The 23,487-nt window shown below is 35.6% G+C and overlaps 1 protein-coding gene across 5 annotated transcripts in view; it reads left to right on the forward strand.

The window, feature by feature from the left end:
* The window catches only part of LOC134527701 (phosphatidylinositol 4-kinase alpha), a 213,168-nt gene that overhangs the window by 159,793 nt on the left and 29,888 nt on the right, over positions 1–23,487 (forward strand). For all 5 annotated transcript variants that reach the window (XM_063360607.1, XM_063360604.1, XM_063360605.1 and 2 more), the window contains 6 exons: positions 197–426; positions 4,968–5,191; positions 18,788–18,969; positions 19,955–20,087; positions 21,033–21,212; positions 22,914–23,034. In XM_063360607.1, coding sequence (XP_063216677.1) covers positions 197–426; positions 4,968–5,191; positions 18,788–18,969; positions 19,955–20,087; positions 21,033–21,212; positions 22,914–23,034 — 1,070 coding nt within the window. The remainder of the gene's footprint in view (positions 1–196; positions 427–4,967; positions 5,192–18,787; positions 18,970–19,954; positions 20,088–21,032; positions 21,213–22,913; positions 23,035–23,487) is intronic.

The raw sequence follows: 23,487 nt of genomic DNA on the forward strand, positions 1-23,487 counted from the left end.
AAACATGTATACATAGACCTAAGTCTTTAGCCTATTAATTGATGTAGGATTAACGAAATAGAACATCTCTCCATGGTTAAATCCCGTCTGGATCACTAGGATATCCACGTGAGCTATGACCCGGGTGTTAGCAGGACTGCGCCGTGTTAAAAACACTGCTGTGCGCACACGTGGAGGTGTGGTTGCGGTTGCGCAGGCTGCTGACCTGCGGCCTGTCACTGCTGCAAGGGGACATCCTGCAGCGCTCCCTGGCCAAGAACGTGCTGCGGGAGCGCGTGTACTGCAACTGCCTGGACCACTTCTGCCGGCCGCCGCAGTGCCCGACGGGCCGGGGCGCCGACCTGCGGGAGGACATCCACGTGCTGGTGCGCTTCTGGCAGACCATGCACTCCGACAAGAAGTACCTCAAGGCCAGCATCGTCGGCGGTGCGTGCGCGACACATAGTGCGACCCTGAGCCATTTGGTCATGAGTTTGTGAAAAATGCACTACGCAGTGCAAATTACAATTCAAACACACAAAAATTATAATTTTTTTTTTAAATTAGTAAATTTTTAAGATGTATAATAGAGCTTGTCTGGTGCCTTTTTCACCGGTAAAGTGATTTCGTTGGTCTTTTTGAATACAGCAAGTGGCAAGTAAAAAAAATAGTTGAGTTTTTAAATGGTTGTAGTTCAAAGCTATCGTTCGGAAAACAAATAATGCAGCGATCTGTGATGGTCGCTCAGGAGGGTGAAAGGGGCAGGGGGCTTCCCCCCCCTCCCCCTCCTCGCAATCTTTAGGTCCAAGAAGCATTAAACAAGAGCAAACTAAAGTGACAGTGATGCAGTTTACGGGCAGATTGTGTAGTTTTTTTTTAAAACTAATCAGAGGTTAAGGAGGCAATACCATTGGTTTAAAGTGGCTTAAGTGACGCAGTTACAAGGCATACCATGTAGTTTTTTTAACTAAGCCGTTCCCATCACTGTTATTTCATGTTCTTCCAGCAGCAAGATACAAGTTTGTGATTAAAATGTGACCCCCACTTTTAATTTCAGCAGTTTTGGTATAAATAATCACATTATTTTTGGGTCTTTGGGTCAATATTTGGGCCCATTAATATATATAAACTGGGTATGTATACATTTATATTGTAAATTATTAGTCTTAACCTCAGTTTCGATACACAAGAGATTTTCAACAGAATTGCTGCACTTTGAAAACAGTCAATTCTTCATAAATGTTGACTATATTAGAAATGAAATTGAATACATAACATAAATGATGTTTTGGTATATAAAAATTTGAATGCTCACACAAGCATTCTGAAACATCAAATAAAACTAAATTTTGCTGTTATCAATTAAATGTTTTCACAACTAAAATAGTTTTGCGAAAACATACGTACAATTTTTGATACTGTTAAAGGCATTCAAATGTTTGGTGTCATAAAACATTAACTTAGTTTAAATTTTATCATTGTAATAGCATCATCCATCTATACATCTATACATCTATACATCTATCCATAATCCATCCATCCATCGTACTTCAAGTGTTGTCTTTAGGCCTGTGCAATTATCAGTTTTTTTTAGTTTGAATCAAATATGAATATTTTTCTCTTAATTTTTTATCTGCTTTATTTCCCAGATCAAACGACTCTACGGATTGATCCAGAAAACTTTCACGAACTGCCAAATACTGGAAAATACAATTCATTTCCCAAAAAAAAAAAAAAATTATAGTGATGTATTTGGAAACTAGTGATTAAATGAGCTCATATTTACATATGCTTATATTACATATTTAAATCCTAGTTGTTAACACGTTTCTGTTAATAGCAGTCAGATAATCTGTATTTTAGTTCAGTATTATTACAAACACATTTTCTGCTCATTTCCTTTGGATTCTAGAAACTTTATTTATGTTTGTTTATTCGGTTTTGGAGTTGAAATATGTCAAAAAGTCTGTTTCGTTATAGATACACACAGCACTACTGTGTTGCATGGTGGAAGATTGATTGTGATTATAGATTTATATGCTGTTGCAACTATCGGAGATTACTTCTTTTAATGTCCATTGCAAAGGAGTGTCTGTTTTATATTCATGTTTGTTGGCATGAATTTATTTTTTCCCGCTGTTGTTGGAAGTGTGACGAAATGAATACAAATACTATTATTGTCAAGTTTGAAATGTCACAAATAGCCCGTGTTTTGAGTAAGATAACCTATGTCAAATATTTGTAATTAATAAATATTCATTATTTCGAATTGTTAGTATTTTAAGTCAAATGGAATACGACAAGTGTCCAATCCAAAATTCATTTAGCATTTATGGTTCAATCATCAGTTTTAAACATTTTATGTACGTATTTATTGTTCAGCAATCCAAAAATTATGTGATATGGGTCAATTTAGCTTTATTTGATACCACAGTAGGCCTGTGCAAATATTCAAAATTACAAATACTAAAACAAATCATTTATTACTTATATTCAATTTGATTTCAAATACTTATTCCTGTAAATAATGAAAATTCAGTTGTTGTCAGAGTGCAACAGGCAGTTGCATATCACCTGGTGCAACTATCAAATATGAGGTTAAGACTCTTACGAGAGTCCTATTCGTACAGTATTAATATTAATATGAAAGTAACTAGTTAAAATATATTTGTGGGCACAATATAACTACCCACTTTTTATTTCGAAATACGTATGTACGTGTGCACAGTAAAAATCAGGATTGGCATAAGTTGAGACGGCCAGACAATCTGCAATCTTGACATTTTTTAATATTTGAAAGCAAGAGACAATAAACACTGCAAAAAAAAAAAACCTTTGAAAAAGTAAAAGCATATTTTTCTATATTTGTGTTAAATGAAATAATCTTGCACTTACTTCATGTAGTCTACAGTTGTTTTTTGATATTTGAACTCAAAATTGAACAAACTATAAATCTAACTTTCTTAAATGGTGTAGCTGTTGGTATTTGAGCCATGGTGGTGAAGAAATCAGATCTGTCTTCTCTTGCCAAGACGATCTGAGTTAAATTAACAGCGGGAAGAAACTCTTTATTTTTTTTTATTTTTTTTTCATAACTGGCAAATCTGGCGAGTGTTGACGTGATCTGTAAATTGACGTTCTTTAAGAGTACTTCCGTTGCTCCCAATAATTCATTCCTTAATGCTCCATTCCTATCTTATCACCCCTCATTGCTAAATACTGTGTTACTGCATGGTGTTTTGAAGACATAAAGGCTGCTTGTGTTAAACGCTAATGGTCCACATGGAATTTGCACGACCAATGGCTAAATTATATATTGACTAGAGGTATTGTGTGTGTAATATAAATGATAGTTCAAAGGCAAAAGACTTAAAAATGCACAGATGTTTGAAAGTGAGCATTGAAGGTAAAAATAAACAGATAAATAATTAAATATATTGCTTGGGTACCTATCCATCTAATAACTAGAGGTCTATAAGTTTTCAAAAAAATTTAATTCAAATAAATTAAATATTTGGCTCAAAATTTTGAATTTTAATTCTTTAATTTTTTGTTACAGATAGATTCTGTTATAGGCTACCGAATTTTTGATTTATTCGCTGTAACAGCTGTCTGTAACATAGCACCATTACTTTCACTATTCATGTACAAGTGGGGACCCAAAAAAATAACCGGACTGAGAGCGTACGGCCATTCGTAGACGTAGTAGAGAGTTATTAGATAACTTCACTAAACAGCTGCCCAGACAGCGTCAGTTTGTAGGTTAATATTTGATTGTAGTATTGTTTTTAACTTACTGTTCTCATGTTCTGCCGCGAAGTCATGGCAGATTTAAAAGAACAAGAGTGTTTTGAAATTTGGTTTCCTGCTTGAAAAAACGGCAACAGAAGCTTACCAAATGCTTCAACAGGCTTTCAAGGAGGATGCAATGAGCTGCACACAAGTTTTCGAGTGGTTTGGGCACTTTAAACGTAGTGAGATGAGTGTTGAAGATAGTGCTCGTTGTGGGCGCCCTTCAACATCTCAAAGCGATGATAAAAATCCATCAAAAATTCAACTAGGATCATCGTTTCACGATTGAAGAAATTTCAGAAGAGACAGGAGTGAGTTGTAGCTTATCCTAGCGGATTTTTGCTGAGGATTTGAAAATGAGACGTCTTGCTGATAATATTATCTTCGCCTTCTCAAACAGGTTAAAAAAAACATTCAATTGAATTTGAGCCAGGACTTGAAAAAAGAAATTTAAAGTGATCCAAAATTTTTGACCGAAATCATTACAGGCGATAAGAGTTGTTACGGGTGTGACCCAAAAACCAAGCAAGCGTCAAGCAAGTGAAAGACTCCCAACTCCCCCAGGCCAAAAAAGTAAGACAAGTTAGGAATATTAAGATGATTTTCACTGTATTTTTTGATGTTCGTGGAATTGTGCACTGGGAATTTGTTACCTCTGGCCACACTGTTAACCAGCATTTTTATTTGAAAGTTTTAATACGTTTGCTGTCAATAATTTTTGACATTACGATTACTAATGTCTGTCGGCCATCAGGATTAGCAGAAGCCTACTGATAATAACCCAGATGGTGATGAGACAGCAATATCTAATTTGTTTGTTTGTCAGTATTTGTCTTGTAGCCTTGCGTGCCGGACAAGTCTTTGTGCACCGGCCAGCATGGCGCAACAGACTGGCCATATTGATGTCGATTTTCCATGGGTTCTTGGATAACACTCCAGGCAAATGCTGGGCTAACACATTACTATAGGCCATGGCCTATTTTTTCCTTTATTTCCTTGACTCATAAAATTTGGGTCAGGTGCTGTAGCGAATTGTCAGTCTTTGACATGAATATTGTGACATAATTAGCAAAAAAAAATTCCTGTAGTTCTAGGCTAGTTAATCATATATAAATATTATTTTTGTTAGTGTCATAAGAATATTCAGCGGTCAGAAAAGTTTCAGATTATTTCAAGCGGTGTGTAACTATTCACAGACATGGACATCTTTGGAGCGAATGCGTCCTCATCGTCGGTGCAGTCGGACGCGCGGTCATCATCGAGCGACTTCTCGCGCCCGGCCTCGGGCTGGATCAACACCGTGCCACTGTCTGCTAGCTCCAACACCCTGTCCAAGCGCTCGCGGAACAAACGCATTGCGGATGTGGACGTGTTCGTCAAGGACTACATCAAGAAACGCAACCTCATTCTCGAGCTCCTGGTGAGAGGCTCTCGTGTCGTATTGCCTCACGCGACCATGGAGGTTTCAGTTTGTGGAGTGGAGGTGTATAATATAAATGGTGAAGTCTCTCTGGGTAGCGATTGTTTAGCTAAACAATCCGTAGCTTGAAACGCACTTGCTAGTATGAATCATAACAATGCCATGGTGTAGTGAGTAATATTTAGGCCTGTGCGAATATTATAATTTTCAAATATATAAATAAATTAGTGATGTGCGAGTCTCGGCATCATCGAGAATGAGTCGAGACAGAAATTTTCTCGATCTCGTCTCGAGATAATTTTTTTGGCTCGGAATTTTCGAGAATTTTGTAAACAAGAAATAGGTTAGGTAATATAATATATTGAGGCAGCATTTTGCGTTGCGTGTTGAAATAATTAACATATCTTCAACGTAACGTAGATCGAATAAAATAAAATATACTTGTTACGATAGTATACACGATAAATTATTAAAAAGTTAAAAACGAACAACTTCCGTTCGCAAGTCACTACATGAAACGGTAAACGTAATCAATGAATTGTGCTGTGGTTATTACATTAAATTACAGAAGAAAATGATTATTTTCCGTTAATAAAACCAACATAAAAGTTAAAAATAAATCATTTTCGGTATCAATATCAAGTATCAACGTAAAACGGTACGGTAAAAAATAAAAATATAAACATGACTGCAGAATTCTTCCGCGATTGCATTTTGTTTTATGGCCTTAGGTTGTACACACGGCCAGCAGTATATAACAAGCAACATGATGTTTAAATTGCGGTCCGTATCGATAGTGACATATCGATAGTGGTGAATGTTCAGACTTTCATGATCAAGTACCGTCCATGGCTCAAGGAAACTGTATAGACTATGGAGTCAATAACGTAAATTTACATACGACAGTAGGCAAATAAACTGTTAAGTGAGTGTAATAGTGATGGGCAGAACGGATCTTTTGACCGAATCGGTTCTTTTGGATCAGTTCCGTGAAATGATTCGTTCAGAACGATTCGTTCATCTCGGTCATTTCGTTCTTTTCTGTGTATGGGATCTGGCTCTTTTATCAGGTGTCGTAACTCGTTCATCTTTTAGAGTATTACGTACGTGTTTTTGTATTTGAATTTGAACATTGCTTTCCGTAGCCAGTTAATCACAGTTGCGTATATGAAACAAGATTATTTATATGTTATTACTTTCTAAGTTACAAATATTAATATATAGGCTATTTACACTCTAGTGACAGTAAAGTGTTTACATGTAGACCAACACATTTAGAGAAAAAAAGACAAAAATTTAATACTACTACTGCAATTCAGTATAAAGAGAAACAAATGAAGTACGTTAATTAACCCAAAAATGATAAGTGTGAACATTTGTAGTTACTTTCCCTGTTATTTTTAATTCATACGGTTTTTTTTTTTTTTAAGTTTTTTATTTACAAATTTGTGAATGTGAAAAAGCAATTTTAAACCACTACTTAACAGTTGACATTTTCAGGTATAGATACTTTTCATGTTACCCTATTTTATTTGATCAGTTATCGTTTGCTCACGTGAACATGCGCACGCTGTGATTACTAATTCTTCAGACTCCTGACGTCATGAATCATTTCACGAACGAATCAGACCGGGCGCGTGGCCGGTTCTCTAATCTCGTTCTTTCATTCTCTCGTTCTCTCCGCGTTTTCGTTCTTCCGAATCTTTCAAGGTACCGGCTCTCAAAGAGCCGGTTCTTTACATCGCGAACGAATCGCAAGATTTCGTTCTCTCAAAGATTCGTTCTTTTTGAACGAATCGTTCACGAACGACCCATCACTAGAGTGTAAAGGTAAAGTTGTAATTGCAAACCGAAAACAAGTAAAGTTGAGTGCGATGGAGGAAAGTGTTAGTGGTGTGGATAAAAAAGAACGGAAAATGGCCACAATATGGAACTTTTATTTAAAAAAGAAAGAAGGTGGTGAATGTAAATTGTGTAAAAACATTATTAAAACGCCTTCATGCTCGACAAGTGGACTTTTGCGGCATTTGAAACAACATCCAGCCGCTGAAAAAGAATTCAACAAAATAACTGCTGAAGAAAAGAAGACTTCTAGTCGACAACTTTCAATGTTTGAGTGTGTTGCAAAAAAACAGAAGCTTTGCATCAGCGATGTGAGGAAAAATCAAATAGACAAAAAAATTGCTATCATGATGGCTTGTGATTTTCAACCTTACAGCATGGTGGATGACCATGGCTTCAGAGGTCTAATCAACGAATTAGAACCTAGCTACGAGATTCCTTCGCGAACAACATTTTCAAGGACGGTTATACCACAGTTGTATCAAGAGGAAAGAACCAAACTGGCTGATGAAATTAGTACAGATGCCATCAATGGTTTGGAGTCGCTTTCTTTCACTACTGATACATGGTCATCTAGGAGACATGAAAGCTACTTTTCGCTTACAGGCCATTACCTAACAGAAGAGTTCAAATTAAAATGCCATATTCTTGGCAATTACCACTTTCCAGGCTCACATACTGCAGATGCAGTACATGCAAAGCTTGTAGGGGCAATGGAAGAATGGAATTTGCCAACTGATCAAGTCCCAGTTTATGTCATAACAGACAATGCAAAAAACCTTAAATGTGCCATAAGGAAAACCTTATTTCATCATGTTCAGTATTTTGCACATGCACTACAGTTGGCACTGCACGATGCAAAAAATGAACATGATATTACAGCACTTTTGGCAAAAGGACAAGCTATTGTTGGCCATTATCGACACAGTAATGTTGCTCGTGAGAGGCTGCATGCACTTCAAGTGAAGCTAAACAAACCTGTTCACGAGCTACTGCCAATGGTGCCAACTAGATGGAATAGTGAATACACCATGCTGTCACGTCTTGTTGAGCAGCAGGTGCCCATTTCTGCTGATTTAGGAGAGAGCATGGCAGTGGAGAACTTCACCTCTAGTGAGTGGAAACTAGCTGCTAGCATTGCACATATTTTGCAATCAATAGATGAGGCCACAACCGAGTTATGTTACTCAAAGTTCCCAACACTGTCATCAAAAATCCCATTGATATATGGAATTGAAGCAATGCTTACAAACTATGTCCAAACAGACCAATGCAAATCTGGTACTGCATTTGCTAAATCACTGCAAAGAGGTTTAAAATAAAGATTTCCTTCGTATTCTTGTGTGAAAGAAGATCTTCTTTCAATGGCGCTTGACCCTAGATTCAAGACTGTGATATTGCAAGACCATGAAAAGTTGTTGTGCACGAAATACATCACTTCACATCAGCAACCTGAAAATGATTATCATCCTGAACCAGAACTGGAGCAGGTGAGTGAAGCTAAAGAGACTTGCTCACTGTGGTCAAGTTTTGAAGTGTTGAAGACATCACAATCATCAGTTAGGACTAAATCATCAAGTCTGGAGGAAGAACTAAAATATATTTACGTGAAGATGTAATTCCAAGGAACGGTGACCCACTTACCTGGTGGAAAAACAACAAGATACGCTTTCCAGCTCTGGCTAAAGTAGCAAGAAGGTATCTGGCAATACCAGCTACACAAGTTGAAAGCGAACGACTATTTAGTACTGATGGAAACACTGTGAGCATTAGGCGTGAAAATTTGTTGGCTGAAAATGTTGAACAGCTGGTGTTTTTAAATAGCCGCTTTAGACCTTAAATTAGGCTAGCCACTAGATTGTTTTTTCTTTGTAAACTAATGTTTCATTCATCGTCTTTTGTGGATACTTGATAAAATTATTGAATAATTATGTATGTTTGTCAGATTATTGAGTTTTACTTTTTTGGATCATATTATCCTGTTAACTAAAGTACAGATTTCTCGATCTCGACTCGATTCTCGAGACTTTTTAAATTGCTTTCTCGATCTCGTCTCGAATTCAAAAAGTCTTTCTCGCACATTATAACGGTTCGTTATATACAAAAATAAACAGATGTTCAACGCCGATTGTAATTTTGTTTTTATTTTTTTCAAATAGAATGCATAGACAAATTGAACCCAATATTTCATTCACTCGTTTCACACGTACATCTGCCCGTCGAAAAATGCTCGTAGCTCGCGCGAGGAAAATTAACGAAAAATAGTATTCTTCAGTAGTCTTTGACTGCAAGTACACGAAATTAGTGCGGCCTTAAACATGACCGCACCCGGCGAAAACGAATTTCGCCCCGAGCCAAAACGCCTACGAAGGTGGCCGTAATTTCTAATTATGTCCGAACGAAATATAACAAATCATTCGGTTAATTTAAGAATAGGCCTGGCTCCGACCACCAATGTGAAATTTTCTCTTCAAATACTTCTACATCATCTGCGAGAAGCCACCGAATGCGACCTACTGGTGCAGCGATCGGCAGATGACTGGTGAAATCCTGCCACTGTCTCCTCCACGCAGGGAGTAGACGTCACATGACCTCACCGACCAATCACACGCATGCTTCATTCACGCTTACAGATACAAACCAATCACAGAACAAGTTACAATACATGAAAAAACCTTTTACATACAGAACTCTGGGCTTCCCGTGATCTGTCTCTTTTCAATTTCACATCGAAATCGGGGACTCCCATTCTCGTTCTCTCTCTCACACCGTGAGACAGCAGTTATCACTCAGTTCCCACGCAGTGGGGAAATTACCATCTTTATCTCGGTTGGCGGGGAAGCACTGTTTCTTTCTCACTTACACTTACAGGCCTCTCATACCTCTCTTTCTATCCATGAATCATTCCACACGTTAATGAACACTACAAATAGCAATTATAATACAAATTACTTTACAAACTTAAAATCATTTAGAAATAACCTGAAAAAGTAGGCCTAAATAGGCAAAATTCTAGTACAGCAGCTCATTTGTGAATAATTACATAAAAAAAATAGTAATGATTGAAAATGTCTGTTAAAATTATAAATACCTTCTTAAAACATAGCAGGTGAAAATAACATATATTAGTATCCATAACGTCTGAATATACTGTTTCATAACTTATACATCACTCAAAAAACATTGACTTATTACTACTTACATATACAAAAAAGAAGTTTAAAAGAAAAATTATTTATTTAGGAGGGCAGGGTCTTGCAATGTTACAACATGCCTATAAATAATAGTTTACTATTCATTTTCAATTAGATTTCAAATACTAACACTTCGAATAAATGAATATTTAGGAGTTTACAAATACAGCTGTGCAGGATCTTGAATGTTTGGAAAAATTTCGGGATCACAGAAGATTTTCGGTCAGGCCGGGAAAAAATTTCCACAGGATATTCGTCATGTTTTAGGATTACGTATTTATGTGGAGTTTTTTGCTACATCTGGCTAAGTTAATTTTGCGAAGACTAATATAGTAAGCCGTTTTCAACACATTTATTCGGAACCATTACTAACACCCACATTATCAGCTAAAGTATTTTACAGAGAAGACGTCGAAGAGAGTCCGGCAGTCAATAAAAGTATGTTAGAACTGACAGCAAACTGACAAGGATAAATACGTGTTGTAAAACTCAAAACACTGCACGGGTTGTAAAATTGACAGTTTTCAGGTCAGAGGGTAGAAACACTGCATGTGAGTTCTGTGATCAGTTTTATTTCAGAATGGGGCCGCAAAGAGGGAAAAAAAAACTTGTATGGATCTCATGGAAAACATCTGGTCACTTATTCAAAGCAAAGACTCCTAAAGCCTAATAACCTGCAACGATTTTCTGGTGGATAATACATAGAGACGGGAAAAAATGGTGTAATGATTTTTACGTGATTTATCGCGAAATTATGCGAATATTGTGGTAAACAACAACAATACACGAAAAATGGCCTTTCTCGTGAAAAACTACGAAAATTGGTTACGTACATTACCTTGTTAGATCGTTTTGCGAGGGAACAAATTTAAAAAAAAAACTAAGTCAGCCAACAAACAATGTGTGCAAACTTGCCAATAATTTATGTTAAGTAAATAATACAACGTTGGGCATACTAAGAACATAAAAATAATATTTTCTTTCGGCATTTGAAATGTAAATACGGCGGCCATCATGGCTTCAGTCAAGATTATGGCCAGCGAAGCGGTATATAGCCAGACTGCTTGACAATTGTGTTGCTAGCAATGCTCTAGTGAGAACATTTTCTAAACTACAAAAAACGTGACGTAAATAACGAGATTGTATTTTTTAAAAACTGAGACCAAAGTGAAATAAGATTAATTAAAATTTTTAAATCGCAGTGGAACATTTGATTCCAAAAGATACGGATATTGGAATATTAACCATACATCTGCGCAGTTGTAACACTTTTCAATATATAGATTTAGTGATCAATCCACTTTTTACTGCACAGAATAAAATCGATACGTCAAATTCGTGTTTACGTTCATAAACAATTATTTTTGGTGCTTATAGTGTGTTCTGTGTTGTATCTGTGGAGGTTGTATCATTGTTTTGTTTCCTCTTCCTGGATCGTTGTGCATGACTCATGCAAACACACTCAATACTACCTCATGCAGCATGAGGTAGTATTGAGTGGGTTTTTCTTTACCGCGATGCCAAAAATTAAAGCCACCCCCGAGTCGCGTGCAGCAGAGTTCAAATCTGAAGGGTTGTATACCTCAAACAAAATTTTGTTTTGCAAATGGTGTAATTGTAGAGTGGACCATGAAAGACGTGACACTGTTGTCAAACATGTGCAAGGCAAACATCACATTAAAGTAAGGTTAGGTAGTCCCGGTACTAGCAACAAACACCTTGCAACATTGGAAGAGGTAGCTATAGTTGGAAAGAAGATGAAAGATGACAGGGAAAATTTCATTTTGGAAACCACAAAAGCATTTATTTCGGCGAACATACCACTCGAAAAGTTAGACGACAGTAAATTCCGTGACTGGATAAACAAAAATGTTAAGGGAGGTGGGGATATTCCTTCCGGTAGTTCCCTTCGTAGAACATATATCCCCAAATTAAGCGAAAAAATGGAAAATGACATTATGAAAGAGTTTGAAGGTAAAGATATTTGTGTCCTTTGTGAAGAAACAACTGAAAAAGGTGTAAGATGTGTTTTCAACATTCTCTTTAAGAAATTGGAACCAGCCAGTAACCAGACCACAAAGCTAGTTGCTTCCACTGTACTTGATGCTGCAAACTATGCAACATGTTCAAAAGCAAATTTGGATACCCTAGCAAATTATGAAATTGGATTTGATTCAGTTAAGGCCATAGTGAGTGATTCTGCTCCTTATATGACAAAATGTTTCAATAATCTGTCTGTTCTACTGGAACATGCAGTTCATTTGCAATGCTGGGCCCACAAGATGCTCTTAGTGGGCAACACTTGGCATACTTCACTAACACTGTTAAACAAAACAGTGGCAAAGATCAAGAAGGCATTTTTGAACAGCAGGAAAAGGAAACACCACTACTTATCCTACATATCAGAAAAGTATGGAATGTCCAGTGGAAAAGTGAAGGTGTTCCCTGAGCCAGTTTTAACGAGGTGGAATTCGTGGTTCCGTTAAGTAGTTTTCATTTGCAGCTATTTTGATGACGACATTGAGTTCTTTGCATCATTTGGTAATTCATCAGACTATGACAACAGCGGTATTACTTGGCTAAAGGAGAGGAGCTCTGCAGAACTGCTTCAAATCAAAGTTGAGGCTAAATTAGTTTCAGAATACTGCAAGCCAATTGAAGAGCTAATAACTTTTCTTGAAGGTTCTTCTTATGCAACAGCACACATCCTGTGCTGTAAACTAAATGATATAGAGACAAAACTACAGTTGCTAAGCACTGGACAAATCGAGCAGTTCAGCCCTTGTGTGGTTTTGCTTGAGCAGTTGTTTGCAGTTAAGAAAGCTGAGGAACTGTCATCACTTAAAGCAGCAGCAGTGAAGGCACATTCCAAACTTCAAGATTTGAGGAAAAATGATTCTGCTGCAAAAATTTTTTTGAGCATAAGTGTTCTGCTTATTCCAGAAACATTAATTATTTATTAGGGATGGGACGAATCCACATTTTGGTCGAATCCGAATCCTTGTTCGAATCCTCAGTGTTTGTCATCGAATATCGAATCCCAGTCCCACACTAAACTTCACAACATATTATTAAAAAAATCACACATTTATTTTAATAAATTACATAGGCCTATGTATTAAAAAAATCACATGTGTATTTATAAAATCATAAAATAAGTGCATAGTGTATACTCCTGATATAAAATAGAGACAAATAACCTCAAAAACCACACACGTAAGTTTGCATCTGTCTAATTCTCTGTTAAATTAATCCTTCCTATGTTTTCAATAAAATATGTTTGTATAACAGACACCATTTAAAAAAAAATACGTTTTTTTCTGCAATGTTATATTATTGAAGGTTGGAAATGATCGAGTAGTTATGCTAATTGACAAAATGCAGCGTAGTTTATCTTATGTTTGTGCTATTTCCGTTACCTTTATAATATAGTTTAGGTATACAATTTTCTAGAGCTGGACGAACCTCAGATCTCTGGTATCGAACCATAGCAAAAAAATTTCGAAACCATCCAAACCGAACCTCATACAGAAATAATTGTTTTGAATTAAAATGAACTGACCACCAGCAATTTGGTCTTTAACGAATGGTGAGAAAGAAAGGTTCTCCAGCCATATGTAAAATTAAAACATTATATAGCTTAACTTTATTAAAACATTGCAAAACATTTTATAAGTAAAGTTTATGCAATAAATAATGAAGGAAAGAAAACAGTTAAGAGAAAATCATTTTGCATTTAATTTATTTATATAGGTATTAACTTTTAATTCATGAAGAAGTTCCATCTAAATTTCAATAAGACTATCTTCCTTTTTCAGCGTACACTAACCTTCATAAAAAAAAATATTATAAAGATGACGAACATTCAGCATAAGGTCACATAACATATTTTTGTGGTACACATAACCTAACATTTTTAATAAGTAAAACTTTTTAATAGGACATAAAAAAAAGGTCAAATGTGAATTAAGTTACCTATCTACATTACAAAACCCACTGACTGCAGTTGCTGTTTTCTTGAAAGAATGCTGCTCGTCAGAAGAAACTTTAGACATTTTTTTGCGGTGGTTCTGGGTCATCTGGGTCGTCATTATCTTGTCTCCATTTGGAAAACTTAAACGACGTAAGCCTGCTCATCGCAAATCACCTCAAGAACAATAATATTGTAAACGCAACGTAAGAATTGTGGTCATAGAAATTTGCGTCGGAAAAAAGAAAACACAAGAAGTAATGATGGCTGCCGCGACTACGCTAGTCAACTTAGTACCGTACTGTAAAATTTACTGGACCAGTACTTTTAAGACACAAGATTAAATTAATATTTTCAGTACCTGATTGTTATAACCAAAAAGGCCAAAGAAAATAAATACATCCCAGTAATTTAAAATACGTAATTTACGTAATCATTTCCTACCGCATTTGTCTTGTATTAACTTTATCACGTTAGTTTCACCGAAATACGAGAGTTATCGTACATGCGCTTTAGTTTAACGTATTGGGTACGCAATCTTTGGTGATTTTATAATACTTCTCGTACACGCACTATAGTTAAAGGTATAATATACCATACTTTTGGCATTTGTACGATAGGTTATATTACGTAGTACGAGAAATGCATACAAAATTCTCTAAAGTAAACAAAAAAACAAAGCGCGCCTATATGAAAAAATGCTATGGGAGTTATGCGACGATTAATAAATTTTTATATTATTTTGTCTGCGTTTGAAACTGTTGAGGCGACGATTATGCGATAAAAGTCGGAATATTACAAGTAATGATATTTTGTTGTGCTGTGTTGTGAATGGTCTCAAATGGGGGTTAGAAAATTAGAAAAAAGTAATTTTTTTTAAATGAACGTTCGGTTTTTCGAATATATTTTAAGAGGTTTCGAACCGAACCGAACGTAAGGGTTCGGTTCGGTTCGAAATTTTCTAACTTCGCCCAGAACTACAATTTTCAATTACTACCTAAAACTCTTAAAAACCCACCTCGAATCCCACTTCGGATCCTACGAATCCTCGAATCCATAGGATTCGGTATATTCGACGAATCCAAGATTCGAAAATCCCATCCCTATTATTTATTTATTTATTTAATATTTGTTGCATGCCTACCTACAGCTTATGGCCTTGGGTGGTAGGCACGATACAAACAACACAGATACATACAGACAGAACAAAACAAAACAAAATACAAGACAACAAAACAAAACGATACACACAACATGCAACATTTAACAATTAGTAAATAATTTCTTTGCGAATTTTATAATGTAGGAAATAAGAATAACACAAAAAAAAACTAACTTGAAACAATATGATTATTAACCACAAGAAAGAAAAAAAAATTAAGTTAGGAATAGTTGTATTTTTTTTAAATTTTATTTTGCTATCTAATTCAGGAAATAACCTTGCATATTTATTGTAATTTTTAGTTATTCTGTTTAATAGATCATTTGTTTTACTTAACGTACAAATTAAAGATTGATTACGACTATTGAAAGTAGGTATTCTAATTCCAGTATTGTGAAGAAAATAGTTACAATTAATTGTATTTTTGTAACAATTGTGTACAAATAATGCATCTAATATTTCTCTTCTTAATAGTAAGGAACCAAGAAGGGACTGTAAATCTACATTTAGATTAATGTTACTTTTTAGGTTTATAATTTTGATCAGTTTGAATTTTATTCTATACAATTTGTCACTATCTGATTTATTAATGTTATTCCAAATCAAAGAACCATATTCAAATTTAGATCTCACCAAGGATATATAAAGACTAAGTGTTGAATCTAAATTAGATGCATTAAATGTGATATATTTAATCAACGCTAACATTTTATTAGCATTTGATCTAAGTCTTTCAATATGATTGTGAAAGAATAAATTTGAATCTAGCAAAATACCTAAGTCTCTGACACAGTTTGATTTTGCAATAGTACGATTGTCTAGTTTATGAAACCAATCCCAGAAAACAAACAGCTTCAGAATGATATGAACAAAATACCTTTTATCAAACAACTGGCCCTGCAAACCTTTTTAGAAGGTTTTCATGCCATGAGAAACACAATCGTAGAAGGTAGGCCAGATTGTTCTGAAGTAGACATGGTGAATCGGCTGTGCTCATTGAAAGCTGACCATAGTGATTTTGCCACAGGATGTTTGAAGGCAATATGGTTGCCTACCAGTAATGTGGACAGTGAGAGATCATTCTCCCAATACTCACTTGTAGTGAGCGACAGGCGCCACAATCTCCTACCAGCAAATGCAGAAATCTTGACAATGGTTAATTTTAATTCATGGTCAATGACTCAATGAGTGAAGTGCAGAACAGTTATATGGATCATATAGGAGCTCTACGATTTTAATTAATGTATATTATTTTGTTCATTTTAGAGGTTATCGACTTATCGTTATCGTCAATAATAATTATTGTAGCTTATGCTTATTGCATAAAGGTATTTTATTGAAAAATAGATAATTTTTTTAATTTAATTGACTACAGAAATTAATCATGGGAAATATTTAAGCTTTAAAGGCTTTTTTGCGAGTAACCTAGTCATGTATGGGCTTTTTTTTTATAAAACCACAAAACACCGAAATCCTTAATTTTTAAAACGAAATTAACAAAAATATAAAACCATATTTTCCTGTCCCTAATAATACACAATGAACGACGACCAGATACAGGCCCACACACACTCCTAGCTCAGTGACAACTTAGGCAATTATCTTGTCACACCGTGGCTCAAAAAAACAGTCACACTAAGAGGGGGAGAAAAATGTTGCCTCTTTTACCAAGTACACATACACTGGACAGAAAAAGAGATGAACATTCTAAGTAGCTATTGTGTTCCTACACTTTAGTTAAAACAATCCGAAGAATATAATCCATAAATGTTAATATAAATAATGATTTATTTTCACATATTTAAAATTTGAACAAACAAGTTTTTAATTTTTTTAGACCTTCATCATTTAACTATAGATTAAACTGTTCAATGTACATTCTTTTTAAACGCACCTCATGAAGTTTCTTCACACATACTGCAATTGCCTTACATATTCGCTTTGCACTGTTTATTAAAAAATTTTTGCATATCCTGTTTTGATTACTATGAGAAATAATCATTTATATTTTCCTTCCAAAATTTTAATATTCCAACAAAATTTTATCTATAGTAATTGTAGCTAACTTAACCTAAGCAACCTATCACTTTAGGATTATTTATCTAATTTTGCGATAGCCATTACACTACACATTTACTTTTTCTTTCATATTGTATTTGTTATATATGAAAAAAAAAAAATTTAGTGGGATTCTAATTCTTAGTATTCGTATTTGATTTGAACTAAAAAAACTGATATTCGCACAAGCTTAGTAGTATTCAACAGACATGATGACATCCAATCAGCCAGGAATCAGCATCAAACTCCATTTTACCACAAATGTTTGGCCATCCAGAAGAAAAGGAAACTGGTGTGGTCGATCTTGTTTTAACTTCAATTATCAAGTTGACAAAGATTGCACACCCATTCCCAAATTTCTTAATTCCATGATCATGACTGGGCGTGGGTTGTATTTTGTGGTTATTATGTAAATTGTGTTATGTCTATGTACTTTTTTGGGGGGCTCTGCAAATGTTAAATTATACTTGAGGACACTGGTTTTTCACATAATGCAATAACACAAAATTTTCACAAAAATTCTTTTTTATTTATTTGATACTGAAAAAAAAATTGGTGAACCAAAAAACCATGAAACAAGCGAGTGTAACTGACACTTGGAAGTAGAAATACCACACCTTTGTTTTTAAGAGACATGAGGAACCACTGTAGTTAAGTGGTCTGATCACTTGTCTCCCGAAAAGGCGATCTGGGTACGATTCCCAGCAGGTATCTGACCAGTCTGCTCACAAGTGGGGAACATGGCAAGTGTAGCATGAAGCTGGTTTGTTTTCTCAGAGCACTTCCGTTTCCCTAACCATGTCCCATCAGCAAGACGTTAAACTAATCCTCTTCAACATTCCCCACGTACTGGCACAGTTCATCATTGTGGTAGTGGTAAGGTACAACAGTAAGACATATACTGCGGTATATGAAAGCGCATGTAATAGAATGATACAACGGCTTCTTTAGTGCGGTAGTGCAGAGATACAGTATGCCGCGGTGCAGCAGTAGAGATGCTGTGTGTACAGTTGACTGTACGTATTGTCTCCCATCACAACCATGTGTTGTGCAGAAGCCACCATGTTTCACTATCACGTTACCTTGTATCATTTTCGTATGGCGCCTTGCTGTGTGCTCGTGAGTGGTATAGTGCATTATACCGCTGCAGCATCAATATCTTCAATGTACTGTGCCTCTGTGTAGGAACCTTTGTCATCAGTTCATGAGATTTATGTTAATAATCTGGCGAAAATTTATTTTTTGCGACTTATATAGTTCCTGGTGTTGTAGTGTCGGCCATGGTCTACCTGTGAGTTGTGGGTGAAAGGAACTGAAACCATCCAAGGAAGTGTACAAAGTTGCTCGAGTAATGGGTATGTGCTCCCCAGGCTGTGGAAATAGAGTTCCTGATGATCTGGCACAACCCCCTGGGCCGGCCGGACCGTAGTGTTCCCGGCGAGGAGAACATCACGGCTTGGCGGGGGAAGGCAGTGACTGAGCGTGTGTGGCGCGACCACGCCCGTCTTGCCTGGGACATCAGCCCTGTGTTAGCTGTGCACCTCCCTTCCAGGTATGCCTCCCCCTTTCCTTCCCTGCGACAGCTGTTATGCCTATCGGTTGTTCTAGGGCAGGGTAGTATGCGTCCAGTTACTACTTCGTTAGATTGGTTGTGGTTGAACGTCATTATTTATAATCATGATGTATATTTGGTCATGACCGAATGTGTTTGGTGACCAAGCATGTTTGGTCATGACTGAATGTGTACTTTTGATTGTTACTGAGAGTGTTTTATCATCACTGGTAATGTTTGGTAATGACAGATTGTATGTTTAAGCATTACTATAAAAATTTGGGTCATGAGTCATCAGGTCATGACTGAACATGCGTTTTAGCTGTGACCAAATGATTTAGGTTATTCTGTGACATAAATGGTTAGCACTGAGCAAGTTTAACTTTTACATGCTTGGATATCACCATTCTCAGCATCTGGATTAAAAATGGAAGCAACATATTCACATTGTTATAGTTGCTGAAATCAAAATAGGGTGACAGATGCGAGCAAAGGGTGTGATAAGACAGCAACATATTGCATTAATGTGAATATGCAGTTATTAACTCCATGGTAAACAAAAACAAACAACTGGATATTAAAGTATTTTGCCATCACTTAAGCACTATATGACAGCCTTCAATGTTTACAAGTTGGTTTTTTAATGGACCTGTTTGAGAAAATTTGTTAAATCAAAATTTAATATTTATTTGTAAAAATAATTGTATTTGACTTCTGCAAATAATTCACTAACAAATTTACTAAACAAATTCTCAAAATTATGTAAATAATTTTATTTACAATGCACAAATTTATAAATTTAATCATCTTTGGAAAACCAAATCCATGATGGATTGCAAATAGAAAAACTTTCTAATCAGAAAGTCTGTGGCGTCCTCAAATTTTGTTTCACTTACATCACATCTGTAGAACATGATTGGTCACATAATTATCTTATTGGAGTTGCGGCCGTTGTGCTACTTTGTTGGCATTGTGTTGGTCGCAGGCTGAGGAACTCGGAGGCCATCGTGAGGGAGGTATCGAGACAGGTGCGGCTGAACCCCATCGCAGTCTCACACATTCCCCAGGCCCTGACCTATCTCGTGACCACAGACACGCTGCTGAACGATGCCAACGAGGTACCCTTGCGCCTAACACTGTCTTTAAACACCTGCCTGTATAAACCCACTTCCCTTTTTTATTAAAGTTTTAAGTGACATGTTGAAGATTGCTGGGCACACATGGTCCAAACTTCAGTGCATAATCCCACACCCTATGATTTTGAGCAATAGTATGGTTTAATTGATACAAAAGTTTTGAAAGTAAATGAACGAGAATATCAAAAATTCAGTTCATCAGAAAAGTATGAGTTTTCTTTTCAGTTTCAATAAATAATTCTCTAGTCATTTTTTATATATTTTTTTAAATATTATGAATGTAGAATCAATACCTACCAAAGTTAATAAATGAGATGCAGGGATTTTTAATTTTTAATAAGTAGGAAATATTAACTTGTAATTCTTTTTATTTTCTGTTATCATATTTAGTAAAATTATTCATCATTTCAGTTGGATGATAGACTTTTTTACACTGAAATGAAACTAAATGTATAACTTTCAGTAGGGATCAGGAAATACAGTATAAACTTTAAAGTGAGGCACTTTATGATGGTATTCATGAAATAAGTTTAAATATTCAAGTTTTCCCATAATCATAAAAAAAAAATGATTTCTTCCTCAAATAAATATGTTCAAAGCCTATCATATTTATTAAATTAAATGCACTTGCAATTCTCATCTCTGCACACCAGTCATTCCTGCCAATGCTCCATTATTTCTCGTCTATCCTTTTCATTGTCTAATGATCCTGATGTTAATGAGATGTTATTCATTCATAGATTCATTCATTCAACCATATATTCAGCCTTTTTTATTTCATCATTCCTTGCTATTTCCAACGATCCAAAAGTCAACAAGACTTAAAGCAGCAATTCATTCATTCTTTTTTTTTTGAAGCCACTTTGCCACCTGTGATGCCCCTTACATCGACGAGATGCCGAGCTGTGGGTTGTTGGTGTGTTCCAGCTGGTGTACATGCTGACGTGGGCGCGCGTGTCTCCCATCCATGCGTTGGCGTACTTCTCGCGCCAGTACCCGCCACACCCCATCACCGCGCAGTACGCCGTGCGTGCACTCAGCAGCTTCCCTGCGGACGCAGTGCTCATGTACATCCCGCAGCTGGTGCAGTCCGTTCGCCACGACACGGTGACCGCACGAATTCCCGTTGAATCTCCAGGATTCTCCAACGTGGATGATAAACTGCAATCTGGGTTTTTCATTTGGCTATAATTCAGATTTTCTGTGTTGTAAGTCACGAAACTTTAACTTCCAGCATTGTTTTGCTAAGTTGCAGTTTGTTTTTTGGCGCCTCACTTCAGTTCAACTTCGCATGTAAACATTGGGAGACTGTCTACAAAATCACGTGGAAATTATTTATCCAAATTTTGGGTATGGTGCAAGGAATAATAAATATTGATCTTATTTCAATCTGATATTTACTAACAGGCTCGAGTCTATATATATTGAGAGGAAGTAACTGAATAGTTTATGCTTGTGACTACATCTGGCATAATAACTACACCAATACATAAATTTAGACTTTAATAGTCTAGATAACAAAAAAGAATTGGTTTTTATTTATTCTAATTATTGTGAATACACACACCCCTCAAAGAAACGCTGTTTGATTTTTGCAGTTTTGAAGTAATGACGCCAATTAATTACAGCATGATTTGAAGTAGTGCGGTCAAATATTTGAAGTTGCGCTTTTTTCTTTTACGTGAACTTTTATTTTTGTGCACGAACAATAACAGCATTTGTGTCGCTGTAAATGGAATGGATTGAATTAATAATGTGACGCATCAGGACACAATATTTTGTTCTTTCCTTAATATCTATTTGCTTTCTTCATTGCTTATTTATATCCGACGACGGCCTTCACCAACTTTTATATTGCACCATCCTGTATGTCAGCAGCGGAGCAGCATCTCTGGAAATAAATGCCAGAAGCTTTCATGTTTTGTTTACCTTGCGCCTACTAGAATGCGCTAGTGACATCATGGCAGACACACATTTAGTAAACAACAGTGTGTGCGATTACATTATCAGGTTAAATAATCTTTTTAATAATAAAAAATTAAAGTTTATAAATTTTTAAATCTTATTGGAATTGAAATATATATCCTGTTAGTAACATTATTATTTTGTAGCTCAGAAATGTTGTCAGAGCCTCTGAGGAATCTTATGAATATGTTCTACTACGTAAAAAATGTGGTCTGTGAATTATTGAAATTTAATTTTTGTTGTTTAATCTCAATTTTACCCAAAATTTATTTAAATGTACATACATCAAATGTATTTGGACATTTATTAGTACCGTAAATTGATTTTAACGGGAGAAGTGTCTTGATTAAAATGATTATCAGCAAGCACATCTACCTGATTGGAAAACAAATTATTTTGATAAACGTATACTTTTATTGAAAAAAGTGTTGATTAGCGCTCTGTTTTCCTGAAATGAATTAGGGTGTTACTTCAAGGGGCGGGAGTATGCTGTAAGAGCTGCATTGCGATATTCTAAGCATTTTATAAACTGCAAATAGAGTTAACTGATGAATTTTTTTTTTGTTTAATGAAAAAGTTGGTACTCTTGGATATTATAACACGAAAGCTGTTGTACAAGCTGTGGGTGATTTGAAAATCCAAGTTAGCTGGGCCTTATCACCACTTGATAATCTTTGAAGTCCTTGAATTTCCTGTATGTATTTTCAAAGTCTTGAACCGTTAATGCTATAAGCCAAAAATATAAATGCAGTGTGCACGAACAGTAGTTACATATCATTTTCCACACCGTCTGACCGTGTTTCATCCGTCGGATCACACCAACCAACATGATGTTTGTTCCAGATGGGCTACGTCATAGAGTTCATCAAATACATCGCTAAGAAATCACAGGTTGTGGCGCACCAGCTCATATGGAACATGCGCACAAATATGTACACCGATGAGGAAATGATGAATAAGGATGGTGAGCGTTTTGAAATTTGCACTGAACTAATCTTTACCATAAGGGCAACAGTTCTCTCTTAATACAGGATTAAATTAATATTTTGGTTTGTTCTAGTTAAAGTAATAACCATTTATACGTGTAAGAAAAAATATAATCTATTAATGTGAAATTAGATTTTTCATGGAATTTATTTTAAAAATTATTTTTTTATTCTAAATTTTTGAAAACTAAAAATTCATTAATACAAATACTTACAAATAAAACACACTTTCAGTTTTTAACAATAGAACAGTTTGTTCATGCCTTTTTATATTAAAACTACAAAAATATTTAAAGTTTTATTACTTAAAAAATCAGTGGTGCAATATTCTAGCAAATATTATGACATGTCTGTAATTATTTTACACCAGTATTTTTGAGGTTAGAGGTTCAATTCATCTTTGTTGTGCCCCAGGTTTTCTTTTATTGGTT

This window comes from Bacillus rossius, chromosome 1 (genome assembly GCF_032445375.1).
Source record: "Bacillus rossius redtenbacheri isolate Brsri chromosome 1, Brsri_v3, whole genome shotgun sequence".
Lineage (NCBI taxonomy): Eukaryota > Metazoa > Arthropoda > Insecta > Phasmatodea > Bacillidae > Bacillus > Bacillus rossius.